We start from the raw sequence: 27,150 nt of genomic DNA, 5'->3' as shown, positions 1-27,150 counted from the left end.
AAAACAATAATATTTCAAATAAAAATTTAATAATACCTTGGTTGCAGTTTTAAAATTTTCGGAGCATGAAGAATCACTTTCTAAAAAGCTATCTTAAACTAAAAAAAATTAAGAAATATTATTTAAATGTATCTAGCTTATTTGTGAGTGATTGTTCATCACCCTTCGATTTGTTATAATGATAGATCCATACACAAACACACTTGTACCTCTTGCGATGGATCTCCATTCAGTCTCTTGTACACATGTATACTCTCTTACTTCCATGTGTTCTTCTTTGGATGCCATTCCCTCTTACATGTCACTCCCTCCTTCACCTTCTTCCTCCATAAAAACCTACCTCTCGCTCTCAGTTCGCCACACACCATCCATTCGCCACACCTTCATCTATGGCGTCCAAAGCTTCTTTGCTTCTCTCGTTCCTCCTACTCTTCTCCACCTGCCTCGCCCACCACCAGCAACAACAGCAGCAGCAGCTGCCGCAAAACCAGTGCCAGATTGGAAGAATCGATGCTCTTGAGCCATACGATAGGATCCAAGCCGAAGCTGGTGTCACTGAGTTCTGGAACGCCGATGAGAAGCAGTTCCAGTGTGCCGGCGTTGAGTTTCTCCGACACGTGATTCAACCTGGTGGACTTCTCTTGCCATCCTACGTCAACGCCCCTCTCTTGTCCTTCATCGAAAAAGGTGTTTTATTTTTCCTTCCCAGACTTTGAATTAATTCAAGAATATATAGGAATTCATGGGTTGTTGACTTGTTCATCTGATCTCTACAGGAAGGGGTGTTCACGGGGTTATATTGCCGGGATGTCCAGAAACCTATGAATATTCTCAGGAACAACAGTTTTCCGGTCAAAGCGAACGCAGAGGACAGAAGTTTCAAGGGTTACAAGATCGCCACCAGAAAGTACGGAACTTGAACCAGGGAGATGTTGTTGCCATTCCCGCCGGAACAGCTCACTGGATTTATAACGACGGCGAGACAGAACTTGTTGCTGTAGTCTTCTTCGACACTCAGAACAGCGCTAACCAGCTTGATCAAAACCACAGGGTACATAAATTACGTTACATCAAAACTATTAATTAATTACCAAACTTAGAACTAACTAAAAGATTCGATCGAGCTTATATATAATTAAATGTTTCAGAGATTCTTCCTCGCCGGGAACCCTCAAGGTCAAAGCGAACAGCAACAAGGTCAGAGGCAACCACGCAGACAACAAGGTCAGACACAGCAGGAGCAGCCCTACCGCAATGCTGGCAATATCTTCAACGGTTTCGATGTGGAGTTCTTAGCAGAAGCATTCAACGTCGACAGGGAGACTGCTGAGAAGCTTCAAGGACAAAAAGACCAAAGAGGTCACATCGTTAACGTCGAACAAGATCTTCAAATCATCAGGCCACCGCAGACCAGAGAACAGCAAGAACGAGAACAACAGGGCGGACGTCAAGGTGGACGGAGCAACGGTTTTGAAGAAACCATTTGCAGCTTGAAGCTAAGCGAGAACATCGATAACCCCACCCACGCCGACTTCGCAAACCCACAAGCCGGCAGGATTACAAACCTCAACAGCTTCAAATTCCCCGTTCTCCGACAACTCCAACTCAGCGCGGAGAGAGGCGAACTCCACCCTAATGCAATTCAGGCACCACACTGGACATTAAACGCCCACAGTCTTGTGTACATCACCGACGGATCCTTGAGGATACAGATCGTGAACAACGCAGGGGAGTCAGTTTTCGACGATGAGCTCAGGGAAGGACAGGTGGTGGTGATCCCACAAAACTTTGCAGTGATCAAGAGAGCCGGTGAACAAGGATCGAGGTGGATTTCTTTCAAGACTAACGACAACGCTATGATAGCTAATCTTGCTGGTCGTGTATCGGCCATCAGGAGCATGCCGGTGGATGTGGTGGCGAATGCGTATCAGTTGTCAAGAAACGACGCTCAGAAGCTGAAGTTCAGCCAGCAGGAGTCGCTTTTGCTTAGCCCCAGCTCTTATTCTAGGAGCCAGGGGAGGGCTTCGGCTTAAGTGAAAGTCTCTGCACTGAGTTTAGGGTTTCAAGAATTAATAAAGGAGATGTAACAAGAGTTGTATAATAGTGCAAGAGTAATAAGACCTTAAAACCTTTCAAATTTTGCTTATCTTTTGTATGCTCTTAATTTTAATGGCGACTCGCAAATTGCATCTATTTTCATATTTCAAAATGCAATTTTTTTATTTGATTACAAATTACTAGTATAAATCATAAACTGCTAATTAATTCAATAGTATGCTCTGCTCAAAGTAAATCAAAACACTTGATTTAAGGTGATTATAAATTGCATCTATTTTCATATTTTTTTAAAGTGTATTAATTTTGTATGCCTTTTCTTTTTAACGGCTGGTCACCTCAAACTAGGATTCGAAAACATTTCATACTAAATGTGGAATATGTAAGAAGCAACCCTTTTCTTTCTTTAACAGCAAACAAGAAAATCAGAGGAAGAAGAGAAACCATGCTCTTGAGCTTCAAAAACAAAAAACCACTCAAAAACCACTAGTGTCAATTTCATGAACCAAGGACCTCTTTATATAGTGTGGATGATTAGGGTTACATTCATGTAAACCCTAATACACATGACCTTTAATTTCCATAAGATCCATGAGCCAAACATTCCATGGACTATCCAAGAAAGTTTAGCCTAACATAAATGAACTTGGTCCACCACATATATATAAGAGTCCATATTTAATTAGTTCCTTTTTGATTACTAGATTAATTCTAAATTAATTCTTTATCAATACTAATTAAATAATATGATTTCATATTAATATATTAGAACTTATAATACATTAATATAAATCACTAGTATCCTTTTTCTCAATTTGTCTATCCAATTGTTCCGGTGAAATGCAATCCAAATGGACCATGCCAGGTCGGGTCGAATACATACCAATAATAATTATGGGCTTAGATATCTAATCCAACAAGAATTTTGAGGATAAGGCTTTGGGGAAAAACCTTTAGCCATTGTGGTAGGTTGTTAGCTGTAGCATGGCCTTGTCATTTGAATGATTGAAAGTTAGGTTTTAACCGCGGTGTGGTCAGGTGGCGGTGGCGGTGGCAGTGGCGACATAGTTCTATATCCTAGATCGAAACAACGGTCAACTCTCTCCAGTTCTGCAACCCAACACTTATCATCAACCTCGATGGTCGTAAGGCTAGAATGGGCTCGTTCAAGATCGTCAAATTGTTGAACCCACCGAGAACCAGCAACTAGGTAGAACATGGCATGAGCAGCAGCATATGCCACATTTTGTGAAAGAGCAGAGCCACCTATGGCATCCATATCACTCACAACCACTGGAGAAAACACATGACACGAAAACTCTAGAGCATTGGCACGCACAAATAACCGGGAATCAGTGCAAAGATTCCACCCTAGGATAAAAAGGAGAAGCACCAGGACCAACAAGCCCATGTGAGCCCTCCACAGAATAGGTATCACGGTGCGAAACCCTTGCACCACCCTCCGATGAGATGAGTAAGGGTTGGAATGAAATCTAGACAAGGTACCGTTGATAACTCTCAAACTGTTGCACGTCATCATCGGGTATCACCACTACACCGCCAGGATTGAAAGAGATCGAAGAAATCGGGTGCATAAATCCATGTCTTTTCATGAAGCGTCCCCCGATCTGGCTAGACCCACCCCCTGGAGAGGTCTCACCCATAGCCTGGACAGCTTTTCGCTTCGCCATTGCACGACGGACACTCGAAACGATCCTCTATTTGTTGTCTTCCATCATCTCATTTACACTAGTACAAAAATGGGTTATGGTCACACCAAAAAATTGTGACCATATGCCTATAGTCACACTTTTTTTTCATCAAAAGTGTCACCGAAGGTCGTGCCATTTTAGGCACCATACGGCCACTTTTAAGTTTAGTCGCTATATCATATGAAAAACTGTGACCATAGCATAAAAGTGTGGCTATAGGGTGAAGTATTTTGTTGTTGTAATCTATCATTTTATCCGTCATTGTGACCGTAAACCCTTTAGAGACATACATTGTAGTTATTTTAGTGACTATCTTTCATGGAATGGTCACATGAAGTTATTTTCACTGTGGCGTATTGATAATAATTCGTCACACAAAAAAATGTTCATTATGACTATTGACTATCGTTTAGAGACACAAACTTAAGCGAAGCATGACCATATTCAACAAATGGCCACATGAATTTATTTGCACTATGACGTTTTGCTAATAATTTGTCACACAAAAAAAATTATGACTATTAACAATCTTTTAGACATGCATAATAAAATAAATCATGACCATGTTCCCAAAATGGTCACATAAATTTATAATTTCAATGACCAAAAGTATTTTAAAGACACATACTATTTTTTAAACTATGTTTATCCTATAACTTTCAGCCACATATGTATAATTTATCATGACCATTGCTATGATTCAAACATATAAAAAGTTGTAAGTGTGGTTATTTTATATCTTTTCGACATAGAAAATCAACTACACATGACTGTAATTGATTTATAGACACAAAAGTATATATAACAGTGGCTAATATTCATCTTATGAACATAACAATTTGTTTTAAGCATGACCGGTTTTATCATTTAGACATTAAAAAATTGCAGAGTATGGCTATTGTTTTTATTATAGTCACATATACATACTTAAACCATAGTTGTAAATGTCGTATAGTTACATAATGTTTTTATAACTATGACGATTGTAGAACATACAGCCACATGAATATAGAAATAAGTGACAGATGTTAAGATTTTGACACACATTTATCTACATTGACAATACCATTTAGTTTTTAGTCATGTATATTAAATTGAAGCATGACTATAAAATCATTGTAGATACACAACTAATTTTTATTGTTCTTATTGTTTAGTGTTTACCCACACAAAATTTTCATAACCATAAACATAACAAATTTCTGTAGACAAACTTCGTGAAGAGCAAACTGTTCTTTTCATGGGCAGGTTCCTGGTCTCGTGGAGCTTGTTTCCGTTTTGGTTGTGGTCGTACAAAGTTTTGAAGACTTATTACCAAAATTTCATTCCGAATTAATGCATTTTTATAAGTTCAATTGTTTAGAGCAATATATATTATACAAATGTCAACTAATAAAAGCATTTGTATAAGTTCGATATATTTTTCTTGACAAAACAAACGAATCAATTCAAAATGTAGAATGAGACATGAATTGAGTTAACCTAAAATTTAATAATTATGAAGAGAAGCAGTTGTTTAGTTTGAAACATATGTAATGCATCTATACACATATGTGTGTAATGTGTATGAAACCTTACATATTAAAATTACGTAGTTTCAATCCATGAATATATCTAACGTTTTCTAAACATAAAACTATTCTCACAAAATTTATCATATTATTGTTTCTTTTTCTTTTTTTTTTTTTTTTTTTTTTTTTTTTTGATGTATAAGCTATTACATTGAAAAGAAATTAAATAGAAAATTATGAAAGGTTATGGGTCACAAAGAATTGTATGTAGTTCTAACATATTAAATTATGTGAAAATATATATTAAATAGGAAGAAGGTTGAAATGATTTTGAGTTCGTGTGATCATATGTATGCTAATGAAAAAAAATGATTTTTTACTAAATGGTTGTCAAGTTAATGAAAAAGCAAATGATTAAGATATAAATTTTAAACGATGAGGAAAGTGATTTAATTGAATTTTATTGAAAACGGCTAAAATTTTAACAAGCTGTATTCACCAAGCCCTTTTTGTTGGCTAGATATTTTTGGGGGCTAATAACAAATTGTACAGAAGTAAATGTAAAAATAAATAATTTTTTTTCCGTGGGCAAGGAAAAGTGAATGTAAGGATAAATAAAAAACACTTGTGTTGGGCGCAGGAGTCGAACTTAAGCAATTTCCAAAAGGAGAACTTTAAAATGCGCATTTGACCAACTTAACCATCCTAACTTTTGATAGTATGTATGAATTGAAATAATAATATACTCTTTTCTTTGTAGGTGCATAATAATAAAAAAAAACTTTTTTTTTCACATTAATACCAAAAAATCTAGTAGTTGCCGTTGCAACCCCGTGCACCATTATAGATCCGCCCCTGTGTAAAACACTTGTAGACGCATATTGAGTTTCTATCATGACTATTGTTAACCCTTTAGTCACACGACATATTTTTTTGTAAAGTAACAATTATATACATTTTAGTGAAAAAACATAATAGAACATGATGGTAAAATTATTATAGACACATGGAATAAAAAACAATGTTAAATAAATATAACCATAAATGGACAATGTGAAATGACAAAAAAAAGATCAATATTAATAATAATTCAAATGAAAATTATCATTTATAATTTCCCTAGTTAAAAGGTAAGAATCCTTGTAATCAAAACAAGTTTACTTAAATATGCTAAAGAAATGAAAAAAGGCATAAACCAAAAACTAGATTTGTTTAGTCTTGTTGAAAGTGCTCCTTGTATGCTTGCCAATGCTATCTCTTGTTATAAAACTTTTTTTTTTGCTTCTTGGAGCTTTTACATACATCATCTTGAGTGGATCTCATAAGTTGTATCTGTAGCAACATTGAACCAAAATTGAATAACTAATAATTTAAAAGACTAATTTCCAAAGGAAAAAAGTTTAATGCATAAAGTAGTTAATAGAAGAAACAAACCTTTTCATCACATTTGACAAGATATTTTGGCCATGCAACAAAAGTTTTATGTGCCTCCTCAACTGTTTTGATATCACCGTTTTGATATGGTAAAAATGCAGCTCCCTTTACCACTTCATCAATTATACTTTATAGCAGTCGTCTTGAAGTGGAACTCCATGAATGGCTTGTCTTTCTGAAGATATGTAAACTGTACCATAAGCAACGTTGCTTCTGTTATTTGGATATTATAGAATGCACTTCATCGTCCTCATTGTCTACAATGATTGCACATATTTAGATAAAAAAGAATAAACATATATTTATATTTGCATTTTAAAATACATACCTGTTGGATTTTTGGTGAATGAGTATCTTTTGTTTTTGGATGTAAATTTGTGGTCACACTCTTAGATTCAACGATTATTTTGTTGGTTTTTGTCATTATCTAGAAAACAATAATTCAATAATATATGGAAATCAGAAAATACTACAAAAATATTAAAATCAATGAAATTTTCAAATAATTACTTACAAAGTACCACAAAAAATTTTAAAATCAATGAATTTGTCAAATAATTACTTACTCGTGTAACTGGTTCATTTGTCAATGTTTTATCTGTGATAGGTGCTTTCTCTATGATAGTATTAGTAACAGGAGTGACATGAGATTCAACATTCTTGTCCACTGAAAAGACCTACAAAATTGAAGGAAACGGGTCAATTTATGCAATAAATGCATTTTGCAAAAACAATAACAATTCACTTACTTGTGTTGGTGACTGATTCGGATGAGATGTTAGATTTGGTATCATAGTTCCTAGTGATTCAAAATGAATTAAAACTAGCTTTAGTGTTTTATCTTGTTCTCTCACCTTTGTTGACAATGCTTTAAGTTCTTCATCTTTTTTCTGAAGCTCAAGTCTCTCATTTTGTAGTTCAAACTTTAGGTCCGCAATTTGTTCTTTTGAAGATCCTTTGGTTCTAGGACTATCTTCAATTTCATAAAAACGCTAAAATACGAATAACTAATATGTTAGGCGTTAAATCATGAATGAAATTGCATTGGAGAATAACAATAACATATGGGCTACATATAAAAAAAACATTTTTACCGTTATCTCTTCCCATAGTTTTTTCCTTTGACTTCTTTTGTTACCTTCTTCCAGTTGAAAACACTAACTCCTACCCTTTCCCGTACTAGGTCTCCTAGATAACTAGGTAGTTGTGATCTATACTTCCATGCAAACCTTCCAAATTCATCAAACTTTACATGTTTTTTTCTTCCACTAGAATTTGTATGTTCGGTCCGTAACTTTGGCAATCGAGTCAATCCCCTCTTCCTTGTTTTATTTGTAGTCTCTGTGTTGCTATCGGAATTACTAGAAGTGTAATCAGATCTGTCTTCATGTTCTGAATCATCTAGATCAGATCCATCATATTGGTCCTCCTCCTCCATTTCCAATATAGGCACATCTTCAATCAATGTGTTTTCTCCTTCCATAATGCTTAATTAAACATGAAAAAATATCATACAAGTTATATTAGTATGTCATTAAGGAATAAGATACCATACAATGATATTTAATATAAATTTTTGATTTAGGCTTTTCATCGAACAACCGGTGTGCAACAAGCACACCTGGTGTTGAAAAAATAATTTTCGAAATGGCATAAAACTATGTCAGTAGCATTTTTAAGCATACAAAAACAGAAGATTAAAGTTAGCATTCGTTGAGACTTACAATTGAATAAAGAACAAATCTTGGTAGAAGAACCCTTGTAGCTGATTTGGAGACTAAACACATTCTTGAATTTTGTTTGCGATCTTTTCTGAACCCTAAAGCGATTTTGGAGCCGAAAAAGAGAATTAAAATTGTTTCGGATCGTCCTAGATTTGATCTAATCATCGCTCAATCGATTCTGAATCACTGGCATCTACAAATTTAGTAAACAATACATTTTGGTCCTCGTAGATATTTACTTTACATTAGCATACACCATTTAATTTTTTCTATTATTTTACTATATATATATTAAAGAGGGTATTGATATTATTTTCTAATTGTCCCTAGAGTTAATTATATCCTCCTCAAACGATTTTTGTTGCTTTTAGTAGTGATGTTTGTTAATAACCGTTTATCCATAACCCTCTCCCCCCCCCCCCCCTTTGGTCTTAAGTAGTGGTGTTTGTTAGTAATCATAAATACAAAAACTATTTTTATCATTCAAGTTAAGAATGCAATTAAAAATTTAAGATTCATAAATTTTTTATATATTGTGAGGGTAACTTGTTACATTTCTCTAAAGTTAATAAAATTGGGTCTTAAGTAGTGGTGTTTGTTAGTAATCATAAATACAAAAACTATTTTTATCATATATGTAAATTGGGATAAATAATAAAAAAAAATTTGGACTTAATCGCCTAATACCAATTTTTACGTTTCAAGAAGGATCCGATTGGGTACACATTGGTTGAACTTGGTAGGTTAGGCCACAAAGATGATCCATTCAAAATTTGTGGCGGCTATACAATTTCCATGGCGGGATATCCAAAAATTCTGTTGGCTGATTATTTATTATTGTTGTTATTATTATTATTATTGTACAATATATAATTCACTCCCTTAAGTAACTTCAAATTTTCAAGTAAGTCCATAGAAATTGCAATTGAAGGTTCAAGATCAACTTTCACACACCGATCCTCCGCTGCAAACATGAAGCTATACTTCAAAAAATGTAATATTTTTTAATTTTAAAACTTGTTTATTTATACATTCATTCGTCTCGAACCGGTCGAATGAGAAATGAAGAATTGGGAACTGAACCATGGATTAAAATCTTGGTCGAATCTGATGTCGGTATGGTATAGGGTCGGTTCGGTGGGTCTAAATGTTCATTCCTAATATATAATAAATATGAATTCTGATCGTTTAGTCGTAAACCAAACTAAATTTCAATTTTGGTCGAATCTAACGTCGGTATGGTATAAGGCCCACAACGTGGTGTTGCTCTGCATCGTGATTGATTTGTCCTGACTTGGCCACGGAGTGGCCAAGAGTTCACCACGATGTCTATTAACTTCGTTGACCGTTGACTTTTGATCGGTTGGCCTTTGGTAATACTTGAAGGAGTTGGGTTGTTTTTTGAAGTGTGACCTTTGTTTTATGACAAAGTGTTCGTGGGTATAATCGGTACAAGGAGTGAGGGTGTAGATGTGATTATTAGGTTCTACTATCCAGGTGGGTCTTCTTACTATACCATAGGTGACATCGTATATTCTTTGTATGGTAAGGTAGAGGTATTATTAGAGTACGAGTATGTTATCTAACTAGGATAACCCCTTGCTATCTATGTGAAATGTAGGGCACTTAGTGTCATGCTATGCTGGACAGTTTTTGTGACTTTAATATGAAAGACTATGGTTGAATCACAACTGTAACACCCAATTCAATGTACTTTTCATTTTAACCCTTGGTATGTAAATACCTTGTAGATTTGGTCCCTAGGGGCAGTTTTGCCATTTTGGAAGACTTGTAGTATGTTGGGCATACTTCTCATACGCAGGTTGTATGCACGCAGGGGACAAACCCTAAAATTTAGGGTTTTGACCCTGTTTAAACAACATTGTGAACCTTTATCCTCTCATTCTCAGCCTCCATAGCCCTTTGAGTCCCATTTCAACATGGTTGTAGAATACTAAAAGTCACATGTTTTTTTTATGATTATTAATATTTTTTACTTGTAATCACACATATGAAATAAATAAATGTCCACAAAATACTAACAGTCATATATATATTTTTTCTTGTATCATGACTATTGTTAACTATTAAACAAGCATAAGAGATTAAATCATGACTATGTGTTCTAAAAATTGGCAATAAAATACTCATAGTCATATGTTTTATATTTAACAAAAGATTTTTTTTGTTTTTTTGCTTTTACACACCTAATAATTTAATCAGTGACAATTAAATACTTACAATCAATTTTTTACGTTAATGATGACTATATTTTACTTTTATACATACACCAAATTGTAAAAAGTCACAATAAATTATTTATAGTTACAAGTATTTTCTTTTTTCACGAACATGATTTACCTTTTAGCCACACATAACATGTTTCACTGTGACTATAACATACTTATAGTTATACATTTTTTTTTCTTTTATCATGAAAAATGTTTATTTTTAGACACATAATACACTAAACATGACCATAAAATACTTATAGTTACTTGTTTGGTTGCTCTTAATCAGTGTGTAATAAATGTTATCGTATGGACACACAAATAATTAATGTGACCATATATTGCCTTTTAGTTATGTTGCATTCAAATGTCAATATTTGCTCCATGATACAGCCACATACACATTTGTTTCATGTGACCATATAATAATATATTGTCTCTTATAAAAACCATCACAAAGTTTTTCCATATACCTGACAAACATGTGGCGGATGGTGACATTTGGCCTTATTTTTCCGGTGTGACTAATAATTGTCACATTTGTTATGTTTGAACGTGTCTAAATGTTTCAACTATATTACTAATGGTCATGAAATACAAATTAAAATGTCACTACAACAATGGCAGAATTTTAGCAATAACCTTTAGACACAGTTTTAGTCAAAAGTGTGGCTGGGCGGTTTTGACAAAAGTGTGACCATAGGTCATCTTTGTACTAGTGTTAAGGGATCCTCTGAAGGTCGAGAGACTAGAGAAGTATACAAGGAGACATTCGGAGTTGGCCTACTCTCCGTCGTAGAGGAACTACCTAGCAGCCGCGCCACCAAAGTCGAAGGAAGGCTGAGACGGAGAGGTGGTGGAAGGGTCTTATGCAGGTCCACCACACGATGCTCCAACTTCCCCTGGTACCGCTTCCGGAGGACAAAATCCATGGAAACAGAGCACTCAGTACCTGAAAGCATGGCAGCCAGTCATGAGTTTATTTTAAAGAAAAAAAGGCGGGAGGAGTAAGGAAATATCAATATTACCGTTGGACATGGTGAAGAAAACCGACATTTTACCACAGGCATGCTAACTCGGACTCATCCCGACTCCGGCAAGCAAGACCTCCGAATACTCATTGCCATCCACCTGAAGAGTCCTCAAGAATTTGGCAATGGCTTGATTGTGAGGAAATATTTTCGAGGTAACGTACGAAAAAAGTATTTCCGTGGTGGTACTCCTGACCGAGTAGCTCCTGGTTGACCCACAACCACTTCTCCTGCTAGTTTTTCGACGTCTTGTTATTAGGATCATGGTTGTGACCTCCACGGTGAGCAGATAATGTATATTTGTCGCCGGTGGCCCCAAACTGGAAAAGCACTTGAAGACGAAGAAGTATGGGATGATACCATTGGCTCGACAGATCATCTCGAAAGCTACCATCTTGTAAACCGCGTTGGGGGTCAACATTTGGATGATACTGATGAGTTTGAGCCATAAGAATTTCCTATGGGCACATGTAAACCCTAATGCTTGGATCTAGATTTCTCTAATTGAACATGCGTTGAATCCAAGACTTACAATACTATATTTAATGTAAACAATTGAATCAAATCATATGTAATTGGATCTAGAACAATACCTTATATTACTTGCTTGATTCTTCTTCTCCTTAGAGCTTAGAGTCACAATTGTCACTCCTCTAATGGCTTACAAACACCAACTAGCAAGAGGATGATATTGAGAGAGAGGGGAGAGGGTGAGAAATCGACCCTAGGGTTCCTTGCCTTGCATGAGTGTCAATTTCCCTCACCCTAGGGGTCTATTTATACTATGGGATACTAGGGTTTCACCTTTAACCCTAATTGAATAACTTAGGCCCTAAGCGATCCAAGATCCTCCTAGATGCTAGGCTTGGACGAATTTAAGGTTCCCTAACCCTAAATTTCGTCCACTCCATCACACATAAGGATACATAGCCCAAAACACAACTATCACACAGTTGACAGTTTATGCCCCTTTATTCAATTAACCTCTTTAAGTCACCAAATTAATTCTTAATTAATATATGACTTATATTAATCAAATAATATTATTATCCATTTAATATATTATTCTCATAATATATTAACAATAATATTTTTTCTCTCTTAACAAATCATCCTGTCAAGTTGCTATGGTGAAGGCAACCCAAAAGGACCATGCACAACCGAGTCAAGTACTTACCAAATATAGTTACAGCCTTAGACACTAATCCAACAGTCTCCCACTTGGATAAGTCTAGTAACTATATATGCAAGCACAAACCGATTAGCAATCGTAGCTCTCAAAGACGTTGTCAACTCTGATCTTACAATCTCTTGTCCTTTAGATAAGGGATCATACAATCCTCTGTTTAGATATTATGCGGACAATCTTATGGAACTTATTGTCCATCATTTGGTTTCTCGATCTCAGACTCATTTGACATAGAACTTAATTGAACACATCAATTCAGTCCTGACCGGGCCCGACACATAAGTCAAATCAAAATCATCGAGCGGTCGTGATATCGCTTTTATTCTCTTAGGATAAAAGTAACAGATAAACTTCGACTTATATGCATTTATTATTTACTAATCAATCATACACAACAATGCGTTTTATGACATCAATTTACTGATGTGGTTTCGCATTATTAATGCACAACCAATTAATAAAAAATAAACCATATATTGGTTTTAAGACTATATGATATTATCGTCTTGCGATCACTTGTATCTCATTCCATGAAGTGATTCTAGCAAGCGCGGGTTTATTCCAATGCTCAAAACTTATTCATAAGCACTCATGAACGTTGTAGCAAACCTTTTCTATGTATAATACTCTTTTAGACAATCTACACACCAATTCATAACAATCTTCATTCATACCTACTTCCAACATATGAACGATTGTGGATTATTCGAATAATTTGATTATTCTTAATAACTTAACTATTCAGGAAGTCAAAACATGCAAAGTGAAACAATAGTTAAACAATTAACATAAGACAGTAACTTTACTTATAAATAATACTCTTTTATTTAATCACCAAATGTCAATTACATTTATCTATTACATGTTTCAAAACTATCTAATCTAAACTAATATCGTCTTTCAGCCTAATGCTCCTAGCGTGCTACAAATGCTTAACCCTACTCAGTCCCTTCGTAAGCGGATCTGCTGGGTTATCCTCTGACGATACCCTCTTCACTACGAGATGTCCTTCTTCTACTCGATGTCTAATAAAGTGATATTTTCTGTCGATATGTCGAGATCTACCATGATCCCTCGGTTCCTTGGTCAAGGCAACCACTCCCTCATTATCACAGAAAATTTCCATAGGCTCTTTTATAGCAGGCACAACTCCAAGGTCACCAATGAAGTTCTTCAACCACATCGCCTCCTTTGACGCTTCGCTCGCTGTAATGTATTCTAATTCGCACGTTGAATTAGCTACAGTCTCTTGTTTGGAACTTTTCCAAGTCACTGCTCCTCCATTAAGGGTAAAGACCCAGCCCGACTGCGAACGGTAGTTGTCCCTGTCGGTCTGGAAGCTGGCGTCACTATACCCTCGCACCTTTAAGTCATCACTCCCTCCGAGGTATAAGAACCATTCCTTGGTCCTCCGAACGTACTTAAGTATATTCTTGACTGCAATTCAATGAGCTCTGTCAGGGTTCCCTTGATATCTACTGACCATGCTCAAAGCAAAGGCCACATCAGGGCGAGTACAAGTCATAGCGTACATGATTGAGCCAACTACGGAAGCGTAGGGTACTCGGCTCATCTCAGCTATCTCGGCTTTGGTACTCGGACTTTGAGTCTTACTCAACTTGGCATTACTTTGTATCGGTAGTTCTCCCTTCTTCGAGTTTTCCATACTAAAACGTTTTAGTACCTTATCCAAGTAAGTATTCTGACTAAGTCCTATTAGTCTCTTACTTCTTTCTCTGACTATCCTTATTCCCAAAATATAGGAAGCCTCTCCGAGGTCCTTTATAACGAAGCACTTCCCGAGCCAGGACTTTACCTCCTGTAGAGTCGGGACGTCATTTCCTATGAGCAGTATGTCATCGACATACAAAACGAGGAAGCTAACTAGACTCCCACTGGCTTTGACATATACACATGATTCATCTTCGCTTCGTACAAATCCAAACTCTTTGACTTTCTCATCAAAGCAAAGATTCCATCTGCGAGACGCTTGCTTAAGTCCATAAATGGACTTATTAAGCTTGCACACTCTATTGGCATGCTTCGGATCGACAAAACCCTCTGGCTGAGCCATGTAAACATCCTCAGCCAACTTCCCATTCAGGAAGGCGGTCTTGACATCCATTTTCCATATCTCATAATCATGAAATGCGACAATAGCTAGCATCACCCTTATAGATTTTATCTTCGCAACTGGTGAGAAGGTCTTATCATAGTCAACTCCGGGAGTTTGAGTAAAGCCCTTCGCAACCAATCGCACCTTGTACGTGTGCATATTCCCATCCATGTCGGTCTTCTTCTTGAAGATCCATTTGCACCCAACTGTCTTACGTCCGGGCACATTGTCAACTAACTTCCAAACTTGGTTGTCATACATGGATTGAATCTCGTTGTCCATTGTCTCTTTCCATTTTATAGACTCCGGGCCTGCCATTGCCACACCCCAAAACCGGAACGGCGGAAACGTTCTGGGGTGGATGACGTCATGTCAAGTATCACAACACATGTATCATAGTAATCAAAGTACAACAAAACATTGCATTAATAGTAATAATTTTTCATGGTTTACATTACAGGGTATCAAAGTAATACAAGGAAATATAATAAATACAGCATGGTACTAAGCCATCTTCATCAACAGCTCTGGGGATGTACCTATCTAATGCTGACCTAAGAATACAAGTTATTTGAAAAGCGAGTATCAGCATTTTTTACAAATGCTGGTGAGTTCATAAGTATTTAGTGACATTTTATTCGAATAACTTTATAATGTAGTAGTTTAAGAATTTACAGTGTACTAGAGTTCTTTCCAGAAAATCCTATATTTTCTTTAATAAAAGCAGTCTTCTACGAAGACTGGACGGAGTTAGTGTGGTAAAAGTAGTTTTCCCTTAATCGCTATCATTATCAAAATACTGAATTTGATTATTAAAGAAAGCAAAAAGAATCAGGGAAATACCATATGCCTCAGCAGTGAGGACTGCTGACTAAGGCAAAGGAATCCTAGACTCCAGGAGAGTATCGAATGAACGAAACGCCTGGCTCAGTCTACCAAAAGGAGACACAGACCCCAGAAGATACCAAATGAAAGGTACAGCTGGTAAGGTCTAAAACATTGAATACAGACCACAGATAGTATCAAATGAAAGATACATCTTGCAAGGTCAAAAACAGAGAATATAGACCACATACAGTATCAAATGAAAGATACAACTTGCAAGGTCAAAAACAGAGAATATAGACCGCAGACAATATCAAATGAAAGATACAACTTGCAAGGTCAAAAACAGTGTGACTCTAAGAATGAGTTACCAACATAGAGTGTAAATTGCTGGTGAAATACCGTTACCTTAAGGCCATGAATTATAAGGTAACCCGGGATAATCGTAACCATACTAACCGACACTAGAGTACCAGACGCCCTACAAGCGTCTATAAAATATGACATTTGTCACCCCTTGGCTTGATGGGCCGTGGACTGTAGCTAGCAGTCAGGGTGCAGGGGTGTTAATCCCGTATAGATCTATACACACAATGTCCGCTCTCCCTACAGGAGACTCTGGTTACCAACTAGACGACGAAGAAGGCCATGTCCCGAAGATGCATCCCAAATAGTGGGTAGTGACTTCCAAACAGTAGGTAGTGGGTTTCTAGTGGGTAGTGGGTTTCTAATGTAAGTGTTGAACTAGAGGTAGAGACTCATAACTGAACTGACTAGAGCATACCTGTACGTCTATACTCGTATACATAATATATAACTAATGAACCAAACGACCTTCGGACGGCCATCCGATCCCACCAGACCACATCTCAACGAAGAAAAGGAAATAGGGCGGACGAACCTTCCTAAGTACTTCAATCATTATTTATATGTACCTATACAAGCGCAGACATACATCTAACTACGACTGAGTGTGTATCAAGTGGAAACGTATCATTGTGGTGTGTAATGGTACAGTGTGGAATAACGGAATTGTGGTATGAAATCGTACAGTGTGGAATAACCGAATCGTGGTGAGAAATCGTAAAGTGTGGAACAACCGATTTGTGAAGTGTAAGTGTACCAAGTATAAGTGTATCACGAAGTGGAAACGACAACTGGTGAAGTAAAAGCGTCTAACAAGTATAAGCGAATACAAGTATAAGCGAAATAGAGGCAATAACAGGTATAAGCGTATCACGAAGTGGATGAGTTATCAAGTAGGAGTTTAAAATAAATGAAAGCGGAGCACCAGTAACTAACAAGTAAAAGTATACGTCGAGAAAAGGGAATTTTGATGAAAACCTTGGAAAAACCTTTATACTCAGGGAAAATCACAATTGGTATTCTTTGGTAAAATAAGTTAGAAAAGCTTTAGAAATCTTTGGACCTTTATAAACCAGTTTAAAATGAATTTAGATAAAACAGTATAAGTAAGAGTTTTGAAACAATTGAATACCTTTTTGAAAACCATTATAGTATCCTACTCGGTAAAACAGTGTACAGTGTGGTAAAATCTTGTGCATGCGGGTCATCAATCACATGTGATTGATATGATAACTGGCATGTTTAACTTGCATTCCCCCCTATAAAACATGTAAAAACATTTAAAAGGTTCATTCAGGGGTATGAACTCACCTGTAGTGAGTGGTTCTGATGACAATGTTGGATCTGTTGCTAAGTATCAAGTGGTGACTTGAGTACACACGCGAATCCTATTTAGCACATATTGATACATATATGAATATAATTAGTGTTATGAACAACTAACTATTGAATTGGGACCACATTTGGGACTAGTAAACACTTATATTGAAGTGTTACAACCATAAATGATTGTACGAAGGGTTAAAAGGCTATACAAGAGAGTGTATGGCCTGAATACACACTATATGTGTGTGTGTGGCCAGGTGTGCTGCCAGCACGTGTGTGCGGCCATGTGTGCAGCCAGGTGTGTTGCCTGAAGAGTGTGCTGCCAGAAAACATGGTGTTCTTGGTGTTCTTGGTGAAAGATGTTACCTTTACGGATGATACTTGAGAGGATTTTCGAGTCCTAGCTTGGTAAGAGTGTAAGAAATGATCAAAATGACCAAGGATAGTATATATAGGAGAGTGTGTGTGGTTGGAGGTGTGTGTGGTTGGCCTGTGTGCGGCTGGCTGGCCGCACACACTAGTGTGCGGCTGCACACACCTGGTTTGGTGTGTTTGACTCGTTTTTCCAATGCTACACCTAAACTAATCCATCCTCCGACGCGTATTTTAATTATACTAAACCTTAAGCGCTCTTTTAGACTCGAGACTTCATTATAAAATGGCAAAACGAAGCTAACTTTGATAAAAATGAAGAATGTAAACTACAAATTTCGGGTTGTCACATCATCCCCCCGTTAGAGGGAATTTCGTCCCGAAATTCAGGTTTAGGTAAGGAGGTAGGTATGAATGATAGAGGCAGGAGGGTACTTCCTATTTTGTTTGTCCTCGCATTCCCAAGTGAACTCTAGTATGTGTTTGTCATTTCAACAAACCTTCACCTACGGGATGCGGATTCCGTCTCGTGTAGTTAGTGGGTTCTGACTGGTGTATCTACGAGGTTAGGGTTCTCAATGGTTGCTATCAACATGAGTGGGATACGAAGAGTGACGTCGGGTAAACACATATCAAGTCTAAGAAGTGGATCGATCTGGTATGAAGCTTGTGGAATATCCGAAAGTAGTAGTGGTCTGACGAGGGTTGGACCAAATCTCCATGAGGATTCTCATATGGTCCTAAGCTCTCGGAAGGGTAGAGCTTTTTAGTACTTAGAACATAGTGTACTTCTATGGCAAGATCGCCACTGGCGTGATTGCCATTCCGAAGTTCCTAACGTTCTCTCTCATACTGGTAGTGTAGTCCTTCAGGTTGGTTCTTAGGAAGCTCAAATTGTCCTTGGTTTCGCGTTTTCCTATCAATTGGCTTTTAGAGTCTTTCTAGATCATCAGATGGGTTGTGTGACTACGGTTTTCTGTTTGCTGTAGAGTGTCTATCTCAAGCTCGTGCAAAATGAATCTACACTTATGATGCTTGAGGTATTTCTAACGGGAACCCTCGGGGTCAGGGAGATAGGGTTTCACCAGACGAGTGTTGGACTACCTTGGAAAGTGGTTCTACTATTTTTGCGTGAAATAGTATTCGTGGAACACTTGATAGTCCAATGAATCTCGTATGACACACCCTAATTCCCAAGGCGTTGGTTTATTCTGGTGCGGAAAGCGTGTGCTCCTGCTTAACCCCTCGACTAACACCAAGGCTTATGTCAAGTCTATAATCTCTTCGGGATCCGAGTCATGAGGCTGAATGCAACTACGTTCGGACTTTGATCAAGTATTCCTAGCTGTGGAGGTTATCATGTGGTTCTCGGTATCCTAGTGTTTACTTCGGAGAATGAAGTCTATCGTCTACAGGGTGACGACGATTTCCTCCATGCGAAAAGGTGGAGGGTTATAGGCACTACTCGTTGGTAACAGGGAGGACGAAGTGTCTGAGTAGTGCGAGCATCTACTGCAACTACTCTTCCGAAGGTTCTGAGTTTTCCCGGTCTAAGTCAAATCTAGTGAGTATAGGTTCCCATCACTCGGATCTTTAATCTCTTTACTAACTGAGGGTGTTTGCTACTATGTGGGCTTAACCGGTATGACAACAAATTTCGGATTTGTGATCATTATAGTAGCTCAACCCGCAGCGGTTCTCTTGGTTCCAGCTCCTATTGTATGGAATAGGATGAAGGGCTTTACTATGAGGCTCGTGGTAGAGCTCATACTTGGCTTAACCACTAATACTTGGTGTATGCAAGCCGTATGTAATTGAGGTCGGCAGGTTGTTCAGCTGTGCGACTCCACCCCAAACCCACAACCCAACGAGGAACAGGGAGTAGGGAGGAAACACACACCTTAAATCTTTTTTTATCTCAATTATATTCCACCTTTACGCACATACCTGGTTATAGTGGTCATTCCTTATGAATTCTAATCTCTAGGTTCACGAACCTGATGTGCAAGGTGCGAAGGGTCTTTCTGGGGAATTCTACGGAGTAGGCTTCGGATGGTCATTGTCTTCTGAAGTGTCTTGCAGTGTCTTTCGCTTCAGTTTCCATATGACTAAGAGAGGTCGGTCGGCAGCGCGCGGTACCCTTCTCTTGGGTACTTCGGAAGGTTTGAGGTAAGAGGGACAATTGACGGATCGTATTAGGTTTGATTATTCGTATTAAGCTTAGGTTCGGAAGAACCTCTATTTGCCGACGTGGCTACGGAGAAAGTTCTCTTTACACAGCACTTGGGATGTACACATGGTTGCACTACGTCAACCATGATCGATAGAATCGTTGAAGTTGGCACACTTCGACGTGATATAAGATGAGTATCGATAGAGTCATGCGCCGATCAGGCACACAAGTTCTAGGCGTTTTCGGGTTTCGTCCTATGTATCACTGCCGCGGATGCTTGGACCGATAGAGTCGACGCGGAACTATAAAGTGTTCTAAGTGTTTCTGAGTAGAGTATCTTTTCATGAATGGATTCTAACGAGGCATTTCTATAATCGCCTAACATATACTTGTCATGTATAATTACGGTGGGGAGGACTGTTGACTGAGCGACTCCGCCCTAAATCCACAACCAAACGAGGAACAGGAAATGAGGCGACATTCACTCACTCTAGGTCTATCCATCTTAACTATACATGGTTATAACACATACGTTTAGCCATTATAGTTTTACCTAATGAATTTTAAATTTTATAACAGTGCTGCGACTTTCGCCTTAATGGGGAAGTATTTACATTTGAATTAGTCTTTTAATATTTTGCGTTAGTTATCTGAGATTGAGAGACATACCAAAAATCTACCGGGTTCCTTGATGCTTCTCCTTAAGCAGTAGAGTTAGGCTCGTCCTGTGTCTTTGTTGTTTCCTTCAGTTGGGCAATCCCTTTTGAAGTGTCCAATCTCACCACATAGACGACAAACTGGGTCGGTCATCACATTGGTGATTGATGCAATACGCTCCACCGGGGTTCTGCATACACGAGTAGTATGCCCCTTCATGTGGCATCTAGCACAATAGAGTTCCCGACAAACATCATGATGATGGTAGCTGCACTTACTGCAGTGGGGGAGGTTTCCTAGGTATGGTCTTCTTGAAGTCAGGAGGGAAGGATTGACAGGGGTGTTAGCTATCTTAGCTCGTTGCCCTTCGGAAGGTCCTTGAGCCGAGGTACTTCCCTCCTCAATCTTGAGTTTTCTCTTTAGTGGATTTGGTTGAGGTTCTTGGGTGACTGGGTATGAAGGTGTTGGTTGCTGCTGTCCATTGCTAGGATCGGAAATCCCGATAGGCACCTTGCTAACATTGGCGTTATTAGCATTTAGGTGAGCCATGACAGCTGCTACGGCTGCTGAGACTGCAGCTTGGAACGTAGCTTCATCGAATAAGAGAGTAGGTTTCTTGCTTGTGGAATGGTTACGCTTCTTTGGTGGCATGGTTTTCCTACATGGAAAGGAATACAAGATTATGAGAGACGATGGCTAACCCTGGACATATCTGTCCTGACTGTAATAGGCATAAATTTTTCCCGTGCCTCGGGTACTGGTTGTCTAAGTGTCGACCTACATCCCTATGATGTAGTCTTGGTGTACAAGGTAGGAGTATGAGTATCGGAAAAAGGCCATAAGGTGGGAGTCGTTCCTACTAAGTTACCTTTATACTGGGAAAGGTTTCACTCTCCGGTCTGGAAAGATTTGAGAACAGTTCGGAACGAACACCGCGGAAAGAGAGGCTTATGAAGACTTATGGCTACATACTCTCAATAGAGGTGTGGGGATCCACTCTAATCGTGTAACTGGCAACGGGAAACGACAATTTTACCTAACACATAGCGTGAGTAGTGTAACCACTAACTCACTAATTGGTATTATTTTATGGGTGTATTAGCGCGACGAACACGAGGAAAAGACACTTCTCGGGTTCCATGTACTGGCTCCCTCTGTCTGCCTCGTATCTTTGACCGGTATCGGCGTTGGTCTCCTTCGGGTAGTTACCTAGGGTTCTCTCCTCACATGGAAATATTGAATCTCTTCTCCGCCTTACTTCCGAATCCAACTCTGGGTGTCATCACTTCATGATGGATGACTGGAAATCTCAGAAGTTTAGGCGAATTTCTCACCGATGTCCCTAAGAAGATATAGGCACTTGGTGAATTCAATAGTCTCAACCCATTTCATTTACTTCTGAACAGGAAATCTTCTCAATGAACCTCTTCTGGGTCTGAATCAACTTTTCTACCGAGTACTGAAGTGGATAGGGTTGTCTACAGGGTTCGTGCGAGAATGGAAATGTCTAAAGAATCCTAAGAGATTATTAGCATTTCACTGGATGATCCATATCGAGTCCTGCTACGATTACACAGGGTATACAAATCATATATAGCTTAGATCCGATAGGCCTTCGAATATGTGATACTACTCTATATCCACATCCCAACGAGGAAAAGGAAGTAGAGCGAAACTACACATTCTTAGCCTATGGGATCCTTATTATATATAACATTGGGAGTATACCCTCTATAGTTGTAGGTATATCAACAAGGATCCTTTTAGTTCTTCACACAAGGTTGTTTATGGTTCCTAAAATACCCAACTGGTGAAGTAAAAGCGTCTAACAAGTATAAGCGAAATAGAGGCAATAACAGGTATAAGCGTATCACGAAGTGGATGCGTTATCAAGTAGGAGTTTAAAATAAATGAAAGCGGAGCACCAGTAACTAACAAGTAAAATTATACGTCGTGAAAAGGGAATTTTGATGAAAACCTTGGAAAAACCTTTATACTCAGGGAAAATCACAATTGGTATTCTTTGGTAAAATAAGTTAGAAAAGCTTTAGAAATCTTTGGACCTTTATAAACCAGTTTAAAATGAATTTAGATAAAACAGTATATGTAAGAGTTTTGAAACAATTGAATACCTTTTTGAAAACCATTGTAGAATCCTACTCGGTAAAACAGTGTACAATGTGGTAAAATCTTGTGCATGCGGTTCATCAATCACATGTGATTGATATGATAACTGGCATGTTTAACTTGCATCCCCCCCTATAAAACATGTAAAAACATTTAAAAGGTTCATTCAGGGGTATGAACTCACCTGTAGTGAGTGGTTCTGATGACAATGTTGGATCTGTTGCTAAGTATCAAGTGGTGACTTGAGTACACACGCGAATCCTATTTAGCACATATTGATACATATATGAATATAATTAGTGTTATGAACAACTAACTATTGAATTGGGACCACATTTGGGACTAGTAAACACTTATATTGAAGTGTTACAACCATAAATGATTGTACGAAGGGTTAAAAGGCTATACAAGAGAGTGTATGGCCTGAATACACACTATATGTGTGTGTGTGGCCATGTGTGCGTCCAGGTGTGCTGCCAGCACGTGTGTACAGCCATGTGCGCGGCTAGGTGTGCTGCCAGAAGAGTGTGCTGCCAGAAAACATGGTGTTCTTGGTGTTCTTGGTGAAAGATGTTACCTTTCCGGATGATACTTGAGAGGATTTTCGAGTCCTAGCTTGGTAAGAGTGTAAGAAATGATCAAAATGACCAAGGATAGTATATATAGGAGGGTGTGTGCGGTTGGAGGTGTGTGTGGTTGGCCTGTGTGCGGCTGGCTGGCCGCACACACTAATGTGCGGCCGCACACACCTGGTTTGGTGTGTTTGGCTCGTTTTTCCAATGCTACACCCAAACTAATCCATCCTCCGACGTGTATTTCAATTATACTAAACCTTAAGTGCTCTTTTAGACTCGAGACTTCATTATAAAATGGCAAAACGAAGCTAACTTTGATAAAAATGAAGAATGTAAACTAGAAATTTCGGGTTGTCACAGCCATGGCTTCCTTATAACAATTAGCTTCATCTAGATTTATTAGTGTACTATCACTAATATACGTGTCCCCTTCGGTAGTAATATGAAAACCATACAACTGGGGTTGAACTCTAACTCTTTCGGAACGTCTAAGAGGTAAGGATTGGTCAATAGGTTCAACTGGAGTTTCCTCCTCGGGTTGATTGCCAGCGGTGGAGGTTCCTTCATCACTCGACTCTTGAATCTCTTCAAGATCGATTTGCCTCCCACTGTCTCCTTGACTTATGAGTTCTCGATCTTGGAAAACCCTTCTCCTCGCAACGAAGACAACATTGTCACTCGGTCTATAGAAGAGATATCCAAAGGATTTCTGCAGGTAGCCGATGAAAATACATCGCTTACTACGAGGTTCGAGTTTGTCGTGAGTCTCTCGTCTTACGAAAACTTCACAACCCAAACTTTGATATGTGCCAACGAGGAAGATTTCTCTGTCCACATCTCGTGAGGTGTTTTGGCAACCTTCTTTGTAGGGAGTCGGTTAAGGATATGGGCGACAGTCTCTAAGGCATATCCCCAGAATGAGATAGGTAGTGAAGCGCGACTCATCATTGAACGAACCATGTCCAACAAGGTTCGATTACGCCTTTCTGCCACACCATTCAACTTCGGTGTCCTAGGTGACGTAAATTGCGAAACTATTCCGCATTCCTTGAGATAGTCATGGAATTCAAGACTTAGGTACTAACCTCCTCGATCGGATCGAAGCATCTTGATTTTCCTGCCCAATTAATTCTCCACTTCATGTATGAATTCTTTGAACCTTTCAAACGTTTTTGACTTGTGCTTGATTAAGTAGATATACCCATATCTACTATAATCATCGGTAAAAGTCACATAGAAGCGGTTCCCATGATTTGTGGTAGATCTAAAGGGTCCACATACATCGGTATGTATGAGATCCAATAAACCCTCACCCCTTTCATGTAACGCCCGCATTTCCAGACTACGCATTTTCATTGATGTAATAGTCTAGGTTAACCTTTGTAACCCATTTTCAAATAATAAAAGTGTATTATTGAGTATTATGTGTTTTGTGCTTCATTGCTTAATTATGTGGTTTGATTAATTAAGAATAAAATGAGCATCAAAATTTAAGTGTAAAATAAACTTGATATCTTTGGATAATGTTGTAGTAGTTGAAATGAGGTTTCCGAATATATAAAGAACGCCCAAATCTGACTTCGTATGAGGAAGTTATGATTTTATGAAGTTTCGACTTAGCGGTATGCAGCCCGAAATACTCGATTTGAGATCGAGCGGTTTTTAGTCGAATCGATCTAAACGAGAATCAAAGATCTCGTTGTTGGTATCGAAACGATGAAAAGTTAGGCGAGAACGGATGTCAAACGAAGAAGTTATGAATTTATAACGAAATTTTTCTGTCCCGGCCTATTAAAAATAATTAATAAAAATAAAATCAAAATTAGCCGACGGAGTCTAAACGAGAGTTGTAGAGCTTAGTCTCACCTACGTGTGGATATAAAGAACGTCGAAAACGGAGTTCGTATGAAGAATATATGAATTTCCGAAGTTTATTAAATAATTTGTATTTAAATTTAATCTTTAATTCGGATGTATATCTGATCCGAAGTATGCCCAACGTACCACGAAGCATGACGCACCTCGCACTCGAGTTCTTCGGATGACACATGTAGTGACGCATTCGGAGGCCTACGCCCCGCGTAAGGCAGTACGCCCAGCGTACTGCGAGGCCTCAGCCTCCTATAAATAGGAGGCGAGGGTTCCGGGTATTTTTGATCATTTCTTCTCCTTTTTGTGCCGAAGCTCTGTGCGTAAACTCCCGAAGCCATCCCGACACCCCGGATCTCATATCCAAATTAAGAAGGAAGTTTCACGCTCCCGGGATCCCGAGAAGTGTGATTCCGAGCCGAAGCTCTGCCCGCGAGAAGTTCGATTTTTGTAGAGATCTTCCAGATCTACTGAGGATTACTACTTCTGCAAGCCGTAGTGTTGTCTGATCATCTTCTGATCATGTGAGTGTATACTACCTTTCATAAACATGATAATAATACAAGTATGGTTTGAGTGTATTAAGTATATTGTTGTTTATATGCGTGAGTGTGTAGTTACTTTCTTCTAACGCATAATTATAAAGTATTTTATACGAAATACGTGTTATGTGTATAATTTTGTGGTTATGTGTGTGAATGTGTATTCACTTTCTTCTATCTCATAGATATGATTTATTCTCTATGAAATACGTGTTATGTGTGTGTGCCTCATCTGTTATGTGGAATACGTATTGATTAAAGCATGCTATACATGTTTTTAAACTATGTATAAAAATGTATATTTTAATCTACTAATATGTTGGGTAGAACATGGGTAGATAGTTGGTGTGTAATAAACAGATGAGAGGCCTCGTTGTTGTTTTGATTCATTCATCTAGCGGAGTTTAGATGACGACCACAGACTATTCTAGACAGTCATGTGGAACACTAGCAGGTTCGCCACCTGTAGGTGTTAATGAACTTGGGTGTTCATTCACTGTACTCCATCCCCCTCATGGTTGCCTTATTTGACTTATATTGATGAGGAACCCCCGAAGCATGTGTTGTCGCCCTGATGAAATATTCTTAGACTTGGTACCTTATGTCAGTTGTCTTAGAGATGTAAAGTGAGAATAACGGGAATGGGTAATTGGGTTATTGTTGGTTGTTGGAATTAAATATTATTATTTATTGTGGGTTGAAAACCCTATATGCTCACCAGGCTCCCAAGCCTGACCCACTTAGTTTTATTTGTATTACAGGAAGTGGCGCAAGGGCATAAGATGGATGAACCATCAAGTTGTTTTTTTTACAAGTCTGTATATTTATATATTTTCTGAATGACTTGTAATGTTATCGTTTATGCTTTATGGTCTGTATCGGAACATGACATCCCGAGTTTTGATTATATAATGAAAATACATTTCTTTTATGAAATGCTTTAGTAAACATTGTTTTATCACGTTTTGTTTTTGGGAACAAATTCCGCAACTCTTTCGAATCAAAAGGATTTACTCTGAAATTATTTTAAAAGCATAAATGAAAAATCGGTCTTTTATGGCCGAGATTTTGGGGATGTCACAGTTGGTATCAGAGCATTAGTTTAAGTGAACTAGGAATTTGTAGGATTTCTAGACTTAAACTTAGAATGCTAACTGAAATTTGGAGATGTGTGTCTGTGATATTTTAGACACGAGCACTAGTTTATTTTAGGAAACTTGCCTATAATGCTTTATGTGCTAAATGTTATATATTGCCATATATGATATTATTTGTTCGGATCTATGGTCGGTTGCCGACCGGATCTAGAAACTTT

The 27,150-nt window shown here is 38.1% G+C and overlaps 2 protein-coding genes across 4 annotated transcripts; one reads left to right on the top strand and one right to left on the bottom strand.

Annotated features, from left to right (window-relative positions):
- Positions 1–271: 271 nt before the first annotated feature.
- On the top strand, positions 272–2,140 carry LOC145055557 (11S globulin seed storage protein G3-like). Its single transcript, XM_079003921.1, has 3 exons — positions 272–687; positions 777–1,051; positions 1,149–2,140. The coding sequence occupies exons 1-3, from the start codon at positions 390–392 to the stop codon at positions 2,031–2,033; spliced, it is 1,458 nt and encodes a 485-aa protein (XP_078860047.1). The 5' UTR covers positions 272–389; the 3' UTR covers positions 2,034–2,140.
- Positions 2,141–6,337: 4,197 nt separating this feature from the next.
- Positions 6,338–8,646, bottom strand: LOC145055556 (uncharacterized). 3 transcript variants are annotated; one of them, XR_013685212.1, is made up of 7 exons: positions 8,437–8,640; positions 7,807–8,199; positions 7,567–7,704; positions 7,279–7,389; positions 7,041–7,139; positions 6,713–6,969; positions 6,338–6,610 (listed from the first exon to the last, which is right to left on the bottom strand). XR_013685212.1 is itself a non-coding variant. In XM_079003919.1 (7 exons), the coding sequence occupies exons 3-6, from the start codon at positions 7,504–7,506 to the stop codon at positions 6,831–6,833; spliced, it is 327 nt and encodes a 108-aa protein (XP_078860045.1). In that variant the 5' UTR covers positions 7,507–7,704; positions 7,807–8,199; positions 8,437–8,646; the 3' UTR covers positions 6,338–6,610; positions 6,713–6,830. The 3 variants fall into 3 exon arrangements, 2 of the variants coding, with proteins under 2 accessions (XP_078860045.1, XP_078860046.1); XM_079003919.1 differs by having other exon boundaries at positions 6,713–6,902; positions 7,462–7,704; positions 8,437–8,646; XM_079003920.1 differs by having other exon boundaries at positions 7,462–7,704; positions 8,437–8,641.
- Between the last annotated feature and the right edge of the window lie 18,504 nt (positions 8,647–27,150).

The sequence above is a fragment of the Lactuca serriola genome, chromosome 5 (assembly GCF_051521515.1).
Source record: "Lactuca serriola cultivar US96UC23 chromosome 5, Lser_US96UC23_V15, whole genome shotgun sequence".
NCBI lineage: Eukaryota > Viridiplantae > Streptophyta > Magnoliopsida > Asterales > Asteraceae > Lactuca > Lactuca serriola.
Note: the sequence above shows the minus strand (reverse complement) of the source record. Positions and strands in the feature narration are given on the sequence as shown.